The 15,911-nt window shown below is 43.9% G+C and overlaps 1 protein-coding gene across 1 annotated transcript in view; it reads right to left on the minus strand.

The window, feature by feature from the left end:
• The window catches only part of POLE2 (DNA polymerase epsilon 2, accessory subunit), a gene marked incomplete at its 3' end in the record, with an annotated part of 56,724 nt that overhangs the window by 28,224 nt on the left and 12,589 nt on the right, over positions 1 to 15,911 (minus strand). The window contains exons 5-10 of the mRNA XM_082274977.1: positions 14,906 to 14,999; positions 10,838 to 10,912; positions 10,673 to 10,756; positions 5,417 to 5,473; positions 2,525 to 2,573; positions 2,369 to 2,441 (exon numbers count right to left, since the gene is read on the minus strand). Coding sequence (XP_082131103.1) covers positions 2,369 to 2,441; positions 2,525 to 2,573; positions 5,417 to 5,473; positions 10,673 to 10,756; positions 10,838 to 10,912; positions 14,906 to 14,999 — 432 coding nt within the window. The remainder of the gene's footprint in view (positions 1 to 2,368; positions 2,442 to 2,524; positions 2,574 to 5,416; positions 5,474 to 10,672; positions 10,757 to 10,837; positions 10,913 to 14,905; positions 15,000 to 15,911) is intronic.

Genomic DNA, 15,911 nt, shown 5'->3' on the forward strand with positions numbered 1-15,911 from the left:
TGAGAACAGAGATCGGCGGTGTTCCATCACTCGGTTCTCAGTGTAGAGGCGCCAGGGGACAGATGCAGCATTGGACTGATGCTGCATTCACCTAGGCAAGTATGGTTCTACAAAAAAACAAACCCATACTCTTTAGTGGAGTTGGTTCATCACAACATACAATCAGATCCAAACCCACATTTTAATTTTAAAGGATAAGTTCAATTTTAGAAAAAAATAAGAATATAACCAATTCACATTTATAATTTTTTTTTCTCTTAGGAGTCTGTAAAGCATTGCACCCGCGATCAGCAGATTGTGGGTACTATGTCATGCTCTTACAGGCAGTACAGTGTAGCGGTTTGCCCGTACCTCCAATATGGGCAGGCAGTTACTGAAGTCCAGGAAGATCAATGGTCTACAAGAGTGCTCACCAGCGCCCTCGCAGTTCATTGAGAGCCATCAGCTGCAACAGCTGACCGTAGTTGTAGTTCATTCATTCACAGAAATCTGTGAATGAATGATGCTGCCGTGTGGACGGGGGCCCCCACTTGGACACGCTGTTTTCAAATTGTGACAGCGGGTGTTGTCTCAGGGAGAAGGGTGAGGTGGTCGATGCTCAAAATGCTTTGTGCTACACCCTAAATACGGGTGTAATGTAACATATTAAGAAAGGTGAACTTATCCTTTAAATCTGTCTTAGAATACAGCAAGCAGTAGGAAAGGAATTTATGCAGCTTCCAGGAAGCAGATGTTGCCATCCCTCATGTAAAAATGTCTGTGAAATTTTGTTTCAGTGTATAACCCACAATTAGACATTTGCCGGTTTTCGGTAATTCGATATATCGCGGTATTGCATAGCCACGGTATTGTTATTGTGGCATTTTTAAAATACCGAGTTTCTCTGCTCCTGGGTCTGACTTGTGAATTGATACATTTCAGTGAGCTGGATGACTCATTCACTCACACAGCTAAGCCTTTCAGCATCTCCCAGTAACTGTAAACAAAAATGATTACATTGTATCTTTTCCTTCCCTCTGCCAGGGAGAAAGGAAGTTTAACCTCTTAAAGACTGTACCTTTTTATGACACTTGTTGCTTGCAAGTTAAAATCAGTTTTTTTTTGCTAGAAAAGTACTTAGAACCCCCAAACATTTTATATATTTTTTTAGCAGAGACCCTACAGAAAAAAATGGCGATTGTTGTAATATTTTATGTCACACTGTATTTGCGCAGCAGTCTTTCAAACGCAATTAATAGACTTTAATGAATAAAAAAAAAAAAAAAAAAACGTAACAGTAAAGTTATCCCAATTTTTTTTTTTTGTTACACAGAGAATCGTGAGAGAATCGTGATCTTTATTCCAAGCTAAAAAATCGTGATTCTCATTTTGGCCAGAATCGTGCAGCTCTATATAATAATAATAATAATAATTAATAGATAAAAACACCAGTCCTCCTGCAGGTTTAACCAATTAATGACTTTACTATTGCTTTAGGCCTGGTTCACATGTATGCGGGTTGGGGGCCCACATTTGCACAGGCATAGCAGCCCATTGATGTGAATGGGCTTGAGCTGCTATGCCTGCGTTTTCAGCTGAAAAAAGGTGCATGCAGAATTTAAAAAAATGCAGTGGCCATGAAATCCATCCTTCTTTTGCACCATGCGACTTACCTGCCATTGCTGCACACGCAAACTGTTTTTAAATGCCGTGCCCACGTATACAAAAAATGCAGAAAGCTTGCCAGAGCAGGAACTGCAGGTTAGTCGCATGGTGCAAAAGCAGGATGGATTTCAAGGCCACTGAATTTAAAAAAAATGCTGCATGCACCTTTGTTCTGCGGAAAATGAGGGCATAGCAGCCCATTCAAATCAATGGGCTGCTATGCCTGTGCAAATGTGGGCTGCCAACCCGCATACATGTGAACCGCCAACCCGCATACATGTGAACCAGGCCTAAAGCAATAGTAAAGTAATTTATAAACAACACCTCCTTCAGGTTTAACCACTTCTTGACCACAAGGATTTGCCCTCTTAATGACCAGGCCATCGGATCGGAGCCGAGCGCCAGGACCAGTTATCACCAGTAAGGCCAGACACTGCTTGATGACCTATTTTAGGCCTGGTTCACAGAGTCTGTACTGACTGACTATATAATAATGTGCATAAGTGAACCAAAGCCCCTAAATTCAGCAATGAAATTGAAGTGAGGTGGAAATTTAATAATTTAAATTTAATAATAGAATACCGTGATAATATCGTATACCGTGGCAAAACCTTAATCAATTAATCGCAGCATGAAAATCTGATACCGTCACAAGCCTACCCACAATTTAGATTAAACAGATCCTGTATGGAGAAGAATATGGGAGATATAATGTAGTCCTCACCTTGTTGTATTAGAAGGTTCAGTAGGTGGAAATCCAAATGCATTGATATGGAATATTTTATCCTCGTACCACCCTATATGGAAACAAAATCACACATAACTTTTCTTTGACAGTGATATAGGAAACAATTATATCATAAGAAAATAAATACGTTACCTTCTGCTAAGACAAAAGACGACTCTGTATAAAGGCCGCTGTGGAACTGGTGCAGTGGAGTTAAGGGAATGCAGCAGCAATTACATTCAGAGATGACAGTTTTACGACAACTCAACTACACACAAAAGGATGTGTATAACAAAAATTTCCAACAAACTGAGAATTAAATTAAATTCAAAGGCAAAAGCAGCAGCACAAATGGTATTTTTGTCATTACAAATTTGTTATTAAGCATTAAACTTCCATAAAGTTGGTAACCACGTGGCAATTAAATGGTACAATTTAAAAAGGACACTATCACTTATCTTTTTCATCTAAAATACAGGTATACATTCTTTTATGAATAGATACATAAAAATGTAGTATATTAAACACTTGTATAAATTCCTTGATTTACCTGCACAGATCAAAGAAGTAATTATGGGGGAGATTTACTAAAATTGGTTCAGCTCTGCATGGAAACCAGCTTCTAGGCTCTATTGTCAAAGCTTAACTGAACAAGCTGAAGTTAGGAGCCGATTGGTTACTATGCACAACTGCACCAGACTCTGTGTTCACCAGTTTTAGTAAATCTCCGTATCAAAGAAAAACCCTTGCACTCCTTTATATGTGCATGTTCACAGTTCCCAATCACATATAGGTATGAGTAAGGAGAAAACGCACTACATGGAGTTCTGAGCATGGTGTACTATGTCACCCACTAAGGGTCATAAAAGAATAGCCAGATACTTAGCAATGTTATATGTGACAGAGGTAATACCGCTGACCAATTGGTCTTAGAGCATCTGCGGGAGTCCATACAGGTATGATGTAGCTTTCTGGGATAGGGACAGTCGTGCAAGGTCTGAATAATGACTTATTTTTTTTTTAGTGGTTGTAACCAATCTTTCACCTTTTTTTCTTGTATCTATTGGGTTCCCTCCATAGTGACTCCTAATTGTTGGCCAAAAATACTGAAACTGAAGCGCCAAACCACTGCTAAGAGGTCCAGATACAAGTTTATTCCATTAAAGGTCAAGGGTACAATTCAAAAAGTAGCCAACACTGCTGACTAGGCCTGTGCTTTGAATTCACACCAGAAAAAGCATGACGCACCTAGACCCCTGAAATGCATTGGCTACTTTTTGAATTGTACCATTGACCTTTAATGGAATAAAGTTGTATCTGGAACTCTTAACAGTGGCGTGGCGCTTCAAATTAAACTCTTTCTACATCACACTACAAACCAAAGAGACTGCGGAGATCCTCTGGGGTGTAAAAGCCATCTGCCCAGGAACAAGATCATTTACCCCAACAGTAATACCTTAAGATAACACCAGTAAAATAAACGGAGTACAGCACTATCTTTCTACTTTCCTCAACTCATAATTGTTAGCATCACTGAGAAGATCTGACATCTTTACAATTGTAATTTGATGTATTTATGACCACAGTACATCTCTCCCATCTGCTGGAAGGATGGTAATGCTCAGATTCCTACTAAACAATGCAAGAGCCCTCCTCTCTAATTGGGTCAAGATATAAGGAGATGCTGTGGCAGTGGACAGGACCACTGAGACCACAGATGGAATTGTTCAGTCTCTTCTACCTATATGTGGTTGTCAGAGATGGAAGAGTCTGTTGCTGTGATAAAATCCACCACAAGCACCCATCAGGGCGCCACCGGAACGTTCAGTCTCTGACTCAGACTTTCCATTCTGGCTGAGTAAGTTCTCTGGTCTGAAAGGCTTTTTATACACTTGCCTTTTTTGCTTTGGGGTGTTCCGCTTCAATTTCTCCTACAGGATAACTTTTCTGTTGTGTTCTTGCTCATTCGAAGTAACAAGCTGGTGAACTTGTTGATCTGTCTTTCCTTGTTTTAGTGTTGGGATAGCTGAGCTAGTGCTGCAAATTGACCCACTTTTTTAGGATCTCATTAGGTAGTTTTCATGCCAAATAGTTAAATTTCATTAGCTTTCTGTCTCAAAGAACACATAAACTGGGACTGTCTTACACACATCAGTTACTTGCTTGTTTTTGAGCCCCTTTGCAAAATAAAATCGCCCCACTTGACATTTTTTAATGGAGCCCAAGTGCAGACTACTAGTGGCGAGTCCAGGATGTGGACATCTGAAGTTGCATAGCTATAACCTTATATTTTGACCTGGACAAATGAAATCCTTCATATACACAATACAGGGGATGCTCTCCTTTACACAACAAATGTAGACTGTCTGCTTCTCCTAAGAATTTACTTGCAACACTTGAGTTCAGTACTGCTTGGGATAGTTTTTTTTTTTTAAATTTGCACCAATAGTACATTTTCAGGACAAGTTATTGGGTCCCACGCCCTTCTTCTAAGGTCAAGCATTTTGCTAAAGCCCTTGTATATTTCAGTACTGCTTTCAGCTGTTCAGGTCCCAGTCACCACAGTCTCTTGGAATTACTTGACTGGAAATATTAAGTGTTTAGTGCACATGCTGCGAAGAATGAATCAATCATGTATAAACAGTTAATTTTATTCTTTATATCTGCAGAATAATTATTCTTCAGATGATACGTTTTCAACTGACCATCTCGCTTCTAGCTTACTACACAGTAAGGTTCCATTTAGGGGTAATCACCGCTGATAGGAGCTCTCTGTAAAAGCTAGGAAATATTCCTTTAAAAAAAGAAGAGGATTGCCAACCATAAATGGGAAGAGCATCTGCCTGATTTACCATCAGAGCACAAGAGTCCCAGAGCCACCTTGTGTTAACAATGAAAAGCACAACCCCAACTTTCATATGAATGCAAATTAGGTACAGATGTTGAAGCCTGCTATTATTACATGAATGGGAAATGTAACAGATTTATTTTTTTTCCATTTTTTCCATTTTAAACTGGCATAATGACAAGATATAGAAAGGATATTGCTTTGCTTAGATCAAGCTGAACAGCCCCAGTGGGATCTTCTAAGAAATACTTGCCCTTTAGAGAGAATAATAAAAATAGCAGTACTTGGAATTAATAGCATATGAAGATTTAGAATTAAAAACAGAAGTTAAGTGATATTAAAAGTTAATTTGTTTTTTTTATGCTAAAATTAAAAATGGGATTTTGACTTACCGTAAAATCAATTTCTCTGATATTCAGTGACTGACACAACTCCTGATCTTCTTAAACATTTGGTTATACTGCCCCCTACAGGAGTAGGACACTAGGCAGAAAAAAAAAAAAAAAGTCTGGCTACGCCTATGGGCAGTCGCAGGGGGTATACTCCCTCTCTCTGCTATAGGTACTCAGTTTTGTTACAACCAATGTCAGAAAAATTACAACTCCACAGAGGGGTGGGTGCTGTGTCCCTCAATGAACATCAGAGAAATGGATTTTACGGTAAGTCAAAAATCCCATTTTCTCTTTCCTTCATTGGCGGACACAGCTCCTGATATTCTTAACCATGCAAAAAAAAAAAACTGCCAAGGCTAACTATAGCCAACCAGGTAATCAGGAGCTCAACCAAAACAACTGGAGCTCACCTGAAAAAAACAATACACCCTCAAAGAGGACCAGGTCCTCTAAACAGCAGCCTGCAAAAAACCTTGCAGCCAAAGGAAGCATCCACAGATGCCAAACACATCCACATTATAGAACTTTGTGAAAGTGTGCACCGACGACCAGGTGGCCGCCTTGCAAACGTGCGTCACAGATGCCTGATGACGGAAGGCCCAGGAAGCACTGAGCGCCGGGTAGAATGCGCCTTGACAGAGAAAGGAGGGACGTGACCGTCTGTCTGATCCATCTGGAAATGGTTGCAGAGGAAGCGGACAACCCTTTCCGAGGCCCATCTGTGAGCACAAATACCGAGTCTGACTTCCTAAAAGACTCTGTAGCTGCCAGGTACACCCTAATTACCCGGACCACATCCATGGCATGCAAAGCAATTTCGTTCGGATGTTTTGGCCTGGGACACAGGGAAGGCAACAGAATGTCTTTATTCAAATGAAAATCAGAGACAACCTAAGGAAGGAGCGACTGACAGAGGCGAAAAACCACCTTATCTCTGTGAACAGTCAAGAAAGGTAAACGACAGGATAATGCTGCCAATTCCAACACCCTGCATGCAGAGGGGATAGTCACCAAAAAGGCCACCTTCTGAGACAGCGTAAGCAGGGTAATCTTCCGAAGATTCTCAAAAGGAGGCTTCTGGAAGACAGAGCACCAAGTTGAGGTCCCAAGGCGACAATGTACGTCTTCCACGTACGATGGTAGATCTTCCTAGAAGTAGATTTCCTAGTTTTTAACAGCGTTGGAATCACCGACTCAGACAAAACCTCTATCCATCAGCACCTGGCGTTCAACAGCCAAGCCGTCAAAGACAGCGACTGAGAGGAAGCTTCCAAGGAACGTTGGCGACCAGCCGCACCAGATCAGTGTACCAAGCAAGGCGAGGCCAGTCCGGGCCACAAAGATGAGCGGAATCCCTTCTGCCTCGATCCTTTGTAGAAGTCTTGGCAAAAGCTTGAGAGGAGGGTAAGCGTAAATCAGATGATACTGACCCCACAGGGCCACCAGCACATCTGTGGCGTCCGCCAGAGGATCCCGTGACCGAGCCACAAACTTCTGCACCTGTTGGGCCAAGACGCCAACAGATCCACCTTGGGGATGCCCCACCGGAGACACAACTGATGAAACACCTCCGGATGAAGGGACCACTCCCCTTGGTCCAACCCCTGCTGACTGAGGTAACCCGCCAGCCAGATTTCCACCCCAGGAATGTGTACGGCGGAGAAGGCTAGAACGAACCGTTCTGCCCACCTTAGAATGCTGCCTACCAACAGAGTCACCAGGACACTTGTGCCCCCCTGGTGATTGACATAAGCCATGGCCATGGCAGTGTCCGATTAAATGCGCACTGGACATCACTGAAGACGATGCGCCCAAAGTTCCAGGCACCATTTGATCGCTCAGAGTTCCAAGACATTGATCGGTAGTCTTGACTTCCAGTGTCCAGATCCCCTGAGCAGAATTTTTGCCCAGGACGCCTCCCCAGCCAGACAGGCTGGCATCTGTGGTGACCAAAATCTCCCTTGCAGGGACCTCGTATGGAACTGTGCAAATGGAACCGCCTCGAAGGTAGACGCCATCAGGCCCAGCATGCGCATGTAAGTCCGGAGGGATGACTATCTGCTGGGCAGCAGGAGCTTAGTTGCAGCCTCCTGCAGTTTGTCCAGAGGAAGTAGCACTCTGGCTAAGGCCGAGTCCAGAGTCAGACCCAGATAGTCCAGCTTTGTGGATGGAACCAGAACAGACTTCTGAAAATTCAGAATGCAGTGGAATTCCCTCAGAGTTCGTATGGTGATTTCCAGGTTTTCCACTAGAGCAGTAGGAAACTCGGCTCGCAGAAGGAGGTCCTCCAAGTAGTCCAGTACCGCGTTCCCCTATTGGCGTAACAATGCTAGCCCTGGGGCCAACAATTTCATGATGACCCAAGCAGCAGAGGCGAGACCAAAAGGTAATGCCACAAACCGATAATGCTCCTCTCCCACGACAAAGAGGACGAAGCGCTGGTGACTGACACATATTGGTATGTGAAGGTAAGCGTCCTTGATGTCGTTGGAGGCAAGAAAATCCCCCTGATGCAGGGAAGCCACCACCGTGCGAATGGACTCCATTTTGAACTTCTACACCCGCACAAAGCAGTTCAGCGCCATGAGGTCCAGAAGTGGACGCACCTTGCCTTTCTTCCTGGGGACTGTAAACAGGTTTGAGTTATAAAACCCCTGAAAACATACCAAATTCGGAACCGGGACAATCACCCTTTGACGTAAAAGGTCTTGCACCACCCCCAAAAAGAGCGTGTAAGCGGACCGGGGACAGTCGCACGTTGGAAGGAAGAACCTTACCGGAGGGTAAGAACGAAACCCAATCTTGTAGCTGGACCGTATGACCTTGTGGACCCACTTGTCTTGTACCAGGGAAGTCCATGGGTCCGGGAACTAGTGAAGATATGGGTGTGGGCGCACCTTCCTGCTGAAGGGGCCTTGTCTACGGGTCTGGAGAAGCCCACTCTTGACTTGCCAGGCCAAGTTCGCTTAATTCCTCCAGAGGAGGCCCCGAAGGGCTTCAATCCCTTGCCAGTCCTGAGGAACGAAAGAACTTCTTTTGAGCCAAGAAAGAGGGCCCACGTCTAAACAAGGGTTCCTGCCCTTAGTAGCCTGCGGAAGAAATGTACTCCCCCCCCCCCCGTGAGACTGTTAATGTCATCCAGAGTAGCAGCAAATAGGCGATCTCCTTGAAAGGGAAGATCAGTCAAGGCCTTTTTAGAAGCCTGATCTGCAGACCAGCATTTTAGCCAAAAGACACGCCAAAGGACCACTGCCGAAACAGGGAGACAAGCCACTAGGGGAGCTGCATCCAATGAGGCATCACAGATAAAATGCAGCCCCTTGACCAACTGGTCCGCCAGCTCAGCAAAGGCAGGGGGGAGCTACTCCCCTCTCCAGGTCATGGCGCAAAAGCTTAGCCTATTCGGTCAGAGTCTGTGACACCAGGGAAAAGGTAAAAATTTGCCTCAGTGCTGAACCAGGCAGGGTGTACATATTGCGGGCCACAGCCTCTGCCTTCCTGTCAGATGGGTCCTTAAAGGCTAGGGACTCTTCAACAGGAATCATGGTTTCCTTGTTTAATCAGGAAACCGGAGGGTCCACCACCAGTGGAACAGTCGACTTCTTAAGAAGGGACTCCTCATAGGGGTATCACCTAGCAACTCGCTTAAGGACCCCAAGGGGACGCTTTGGCCATCCCCACTCTTTAGTGACAATTCTGCCAAAATAGGAGTGGAAAGGGAACACCTTTGGTGCTCTGAATGGCTTGAGTGTGCCAAAGAGAACCTGCGCCTCCATCGCAGCTGTGTCCTTCATCTTTAGGTCTCAAGCACAGATACAATCAGTGTGTCCACCAGCGCCTCTTCGTGCACGATTGCAGAAGTGGATGAATCCTCCTCACTATCCAAGGATTCAGGGCGCATGGGCGCAGACCCAGCAGGGTGAACCATGTCCACGGTGGCTGAATCAAATTCAGGATCTGATGAGACAGATGAGGAAGGGGAAGGCGGGGGGCGCTTTATTCCAGCCTGTCGCCCAAAAGCCACCTCTAACCGGGACACAAAGGACTCCAGGAAAGCCATCAGTGCATCGATGGATGGATGGGTGGGACCCAAAAGGCCCCCGCAGCCTCAGAGAAGGAATCAGGTGGGGAGAGGTGCTCCAAAGATTCCATGAGTCACCAGGGGGACCCCACAAAAAAAGTGTAAAACACAGCTAAGGGACAACCCAAACTGCTCTGGCAGCACCACCCGGTTGCCAGTCACAGAGCACCAATTGATCCTCAGCAGAGAGGGAGAGGACCCCACCAGACTCCCCACCCCGCAGAAACCAGGCACCGCAGCCACCAGGAGAACCTGCACTGCACGATCGGCGATCAGGAAAAAAAAAAAGGATCCAGGAGTCATCACCAGGGGTTAGAGGAGGGGCTCCCACCACCGAAAACGCCGGCCAGAAGGCTCCACAGATATGTCAGCCACTGTTTTCTATGGCAGACCACCGCAAAATGGCCGCCGGACTACACAAACATGGCCACCTTGCATTGCAGCCCAAGGCAACAAAATAATGGTGGCCCCACGCGGCACCAGGAGGGATCCCGAAGCCTCAGGGACATGCCCAGGCAGGACAGGGGACCCTGGCAGGAGCCCCCACCAGGTACAGCCCCCCTCTCCCCCGCATAGCCCATCGCCCGGTCCACGGCGGTGCCCCCCCTCCCCTGACCTCGTCCCCAGCATAGCGCCCTGTCATCACCCCTGGAGGTGGTCCAGACCACCCACACAGCCTCAGCATAAGTGGGGGGGGTGGTAGGATGGGGGAACAGATGAAGGGGGTGCCTGACGGGAAGGAGGGGAACCTGGGGGTCCGACTGTCCCATGGAGGGGCCCACCTCTACCCCAAAACCCTCCAGGGGGGGAGAGGGCGACAGGTATTGGAAGTTTTTTTTTTTTACATAAAACTGTACTTGCAAGTACTCTCTCTCTGTTCCTTGGAGTCCACGATTTTATTAATATAACTCTAGAGTAAGTAACATAGCCAGTAGTTATCAAGATGCCTAATGCTCACATATGAGACCTCAGAAACTCACCTCCTTCAGCTGGGTAATCATTCCAAGAACAATGACCTCTCCCATCTTTGCTGCACTGCCCAAGAGGTTTTCCACAGTTTTCAGCTGCAGAGGTAAAGAAACTCAGAGTTCATGGATTACCCATTATGACATTTATATTCAAAGATCCCTGGGCTCTCACTGTACCTGGAACTTGCTTCTGCTCTCATCCGGGTGCGCACCAATTACAGGGGGGGTGAAGAGCTCATGTCTGTGTGTTCTCTGTTATCACAGGAAAATGGGCATCATACGTATATAATCACATCAAAACAGCAATACTAAATATTTTTACTGGGATACATGTGCCTATAATTGCCATAATTTTTTTTTTTTTTAATTACAAATTTTTTTGTTGCAACAATATATGTAGTGCTTTACACACAGTATATTTTATTCACATCAGTCCCTTCCCTGAAGCATCCTTATTCTAGTCCAAGGTCCCTTTTACACATGAATGCACAACTACTACAAATACATACTAGGCCCAATTTAGGCAAGAGCTAATTAACTTACCAGCATTTCTTTGGAGTGTGGAAGGAAACCCATGCAAAAACATTAAATCCTATGCAGGTAGTGTCCTAGTTGGGATTCATTCAAAGAACCCCAATGCGGCAAGGGAGGAGTTCTAACCACTAAGCCACTGTGCTTTACCGAATTAGCCTAATTTTTTGTGCACATCTCTGATGCTGGGTTCTTTCCACTTCCAAGGAGTCAACATCTTTTTCAAGTAAAAGTACTGCTTAGACTTCGACCCCACTGACGAAGTCCCATAGGACGGAACGTGTATGGGAGGAGCCACAATGTTTAAAGTCACCCACTGCTATCCAGCTCGGCCGGCATGAGAACGGCGGTTTGTTATATTGATGCTGCTTATCAAGAGGATCCGATTGTGAGTGTTTAATTTTAATAAAAGGTGTATATTTAAACAAGCAGAGAGCACTTACATTTTTATTATTTTACATGTGCTCAAATACGAGTGGAAGTCCAGGGGTTCCTGTTATCTGTTGTAAAACCCCCTTCACGAGACAGGAGCTAGTATTCGTTTGGCTATATAAGGAGTTGGTATGAGAAAGGTTTGGAATGAAGTGAGACCCCCAATGCAACATATACCCCAATTCCCTGTATGGGATTAGCGCTTATGACCTGTTGGTAACACAGAGGTCATTGGATTAAGGGGAGCGCGGTGTGTGTCTGTGGGCGAAGGGATAAATCACTTGAAGTATCGCGTTTCCTTTACCGATATTGTAGAACCTGGTGTCTTAAGGGACTTGTGGGCTCTACTATGGACTTCTAATTACATATTTACATCCTACTTGGAAAAATTTGTAACAAGTATATTGCGCTGCACTGTGTTTCTTTTTTGTTTATCCCCCAAAAAGAGGTCTACATTGAGGAGTCCCTGATTACACTTTCTGGCCGCCCCTATTTTCAAACAGTTTCTCCCCAGCAAGCGCGCCGCATATGGGGTCAAGATGTATAAGCTCTGTGACAGGGCAACAGGCTATACATCTAGTTTCCTGGTTTACGAAGGAGATCATCACAGCCCTTCTGTATCAAGAAGGTGCTGTGGCCCTAATTCACAATCCAGATGCAGTGAGCCTATGACACAGTTTAATTTTGTATGGTTATGTTTTTTTTTTCCTTTTTGAAAATAAAAATATATAAAAAACAAAAAAAGAATTCTGTCTTTTAGCCAGTTTTTTATCCATTTACAAACTGATCTTTCCAAGCCTGTAGACTTCACCTTATACATTAGCCATGTTTGGGGAACTGAGTCAAACGCTTTTGCAAAATCCAAGTATACTACGTCCACAGCCACCTCTTCATAAAAAAAAATTAGGTTTATTTGAAAACTTCTAGATTTCATGAATCCATGCTGTCTGTTGCTTAAAATATTTTTTCCCAGGAAGAACTCATGCGGTCTTTTATTAAACTCTCCAGTATCTCCTCGACTATAGAAGTTAAACGAACAGGTCTATAGTTACTTGGTAAAGACTTTGATCCCTTTTTAAATATAAGCACCACATTGGCCCTACGCCATTCCAGTGGTACTATTCCAGTTCTTAACCACTTAACGCATATCGACATCGGTCTACGTAAGCTGACTTTAAGTGGTTGTACCGGGGTGATAGCTAGAGGCATCATCCCGGTACCGTTTTTTAGAGCCGGCGGTCAGCTTTCAGGTGGTAATGACCGATGTAGCTCGGGAGCCGCTCAATTGTTACCCCAGCGAGTGGGAGGGAACACCCCCCCCCCTCGCCGCCTTCCGCGGCTCTGCCCCGGGTTTCCCGTCCCACTGGGAGACCCGAGTAACCAGCGTGCGCGTCCGCTGGCTGGATGGAGCCCCGATCAAAGCCTGATGAAGTAACCCGGAGGTGGCATCCATGACGTTACGTCCGGGTTACTCAGCTGCTAAAGGCGCTGAATTTAAAAAGGGAGTGTATTCAAAAATGCCATTTTCTGCATTTTGAATACATGGAAGTGTAGTGGAGGGGTCTTTTAGACCCTCGATCACTCCATAAAGAGTACCTGTCACTGCCTATTGCTGTCATAAGGGATGTTTACTTGCTTGTGACAGCAAGTGTGATCAGATTTTTTTTTTTTAAAAACCTGTGGTAAAATTAAAAATACATTTTAGCTGCCCCCGTCACTGTGAGCTCGCGCACGAAAAAAGCATACGGAAGTCGCGCCAGCAAATGAAATCGCTGTTCAAACCACACATGTGAGGTATCGCCCCGATTGCCAGAGCGAGAGCAATAGTATAAAAAAAGAGCTACTCTGTAACTCTAAACTGGTAACTATTAAAATTTTTTAAAGCGTCGCCTATGGAGTTTTTTATTGACCGTAGTTTGTCACCATTCCGCGGGTGTGCGCAATTTTAAACTGTAACATGTTGGGTATCTATTTACTCGACTTGACATCATCTTTCACAATATACAAAAAAATGGGCTAACTTTACAGTTTAGTTTTTTTTTTAAATGCAGTGAAAAGTAATTTTTCAAAAAAAATGGCGTTTGAAAGACCGCTGCGCAAATAAGGCATGACAAAAAATATTGCAATGACCGCCATTTTATTCTCCAGTCTTTGCTAAAAAAATATATATAATGTTTGGGAGTTCCAAGTAGTTTTCTAGCAAAAAATACTGATTAGAACTTGTGAACAAAATGTGTCAAAAATGGTCTCGGTCCTTAAGTGGTTAACAAGCCCTTAAAAGTTAGAAACAATGGCTTTGAAAAGACAGAGCTCAACTCTTTTAGGATCTGTGGATGGATGCTATATGTTCCAGGCACTTTATCCACCTTTATTCTGTTTAAATATTTCTGCGCCATGTCACTTTTGAGCCATTGTGGATCATTTGGGGCTGTCAATATAATCCCTATTGTGGACATGGACATGCCGCCTCCCCCCATGCCCCTTTGTATACACAGAGCTGAAGTATTCAATAAATGTACCTTCTCTTTGTCCCCAGTCACCCACTCCAGATTATTTTGTCAAGGGCCTACATGCTCAGACCTGACCTTTTTACTATTAATATATTTGAAGAATTTTTGAGAGTTTGTTCTACTATCTTTTGCAATCTGTTGTTTGTTTTGAATTTTTGTGCCCTTGATTTCCTTTTTTACATATTCTGTTATGTTCTTTATACCATTTAAACGATGAGCGTATTCCTTCATTTTTATACTTTTTTGAAAAGAGCCTTTCTTATTCTTCTATAGCTTTTTTAACTTTAGGCGTGAGCCACATAGGTTTTGTTTTTAGCCTTTCAAACCTATTGCCCATGGGAATAAATTTCACATACAGTTTAGTAAAGCAAGTGTTTAGTTGAGGCCAGCATGGCCCAAATGAACTATTTATGGTTTGCTGAAACCTGGAATTCTACATTCAGTGCTAATCCAGAAACCCACCTGTGGTCCCCATCGTACAATTAGAGCACGCTTAGTCCTCATTCAAACAGGCAATGTCTACCTGGTAATAAAAGATACCACCCTGGCAAAAAATACTGCAAAAGCCAAAGCAGCAGAGAAATTATAAAATGGCTGTAGGGCTGGTTTAATCAAAGCCTCTCAGAAAAGCATCATCCCTGTCTGGTGGCCACGAAAACAAATTACCCATCTCATTCACACATTATAATGACAAAGGACAATTCTTAGACAATGATAGAAGTGGCCCAGAATAAGAAAGGATTTGTCACAAAACACTGGGCTTACATCTCACCTGTTGTAGAATGGTGTATCTCTCACGGAACAGCTCGGCTTTATCTCTGGCGCTTCCGAAAAGGTTGGGTTCTGGATAACTGGCAATTTTTAAGCTGTGGAACATAAATTAGATCACTCAAATAGGACGGCCAGGTAACAAGTCAATAAGTAAACAGCCAAAGCAATCCAGAAAACATTGCAAGTCATTAAAAAAAAAAAAAATAATTTAAAAGTCAGCTAAAAATAGTACTATAATTTTACCACCTAAGGCCCCTTTCACACTAGTGCGACTTGTCCCGCGATTTTGGACCGCAAAATCGCATGACAAGTCGTTTTCCATTATTTTCAATGAGCCCCATTCATATCAGTGCATTTTGAAGTTGCACCGACTTCAAAGTAGTTCCTGCACTACTTTGCCACGATTTGATTGCGTTTTGAGCCATAGCTTTCAAAATCGCGTCAAAATCGTGCCGCAAAATTGCGTTGCATAAGTGTGAAAGGGGCCTAAAGGCTGGAAACAATGTTTTTGCTGGAATGAAAAACATGTTATGTCTCTAGTGGTAGTAAGACACTTGCCAACCAAGAGTTTTCTGGGAAGAAATAGATTTGTTGGGCTGATCTGGAAAATCAGTTTGATTCTTATTTATGTGCCTATGAGACAGTCCATGCTGGTAGTGTCTGCCTCTGCCACCCTCCTCCTCCCTGTGCTCGTTGATTGACACTTACAGTATGTTAGGTAAGAACAGCCCACATTTCAAGTTGATAGAGCTCTGCAGCACTTGGGGAGTTTGCTGTTCAGGGGCAGTCAGTACTTCATCTTTAAAGTAAACCTGTGCCCAGACTATGCAAAAAGTATTAGCATATTCTGAACAAGCAGTAAAAGCTCTTATTGACCTCTGTATCTACAGATATTTTGGAGAAATTCATCCTTAAAGTTCACTGCAGAGACAATGAAATCTTAGATCTTTTCCTAGTACTTTCTTTTGCAACAGAATATTCAACCTGCCAGCCCACTAAAGTAAACA

This window comes from Pelophylax lessonae (genome assembly GCF_965119305.1).
Source record: "Pelophylax lessonae genome assembly, chromosome: 13".
In the NCBI taxonomy this organism is placed as follows: domain Eukaryota; kingdom Metazoa; phylum Chordata; class Amphibia; order Anura; family Ranidae; genus Pelophylax; species Pelophylax lessonae.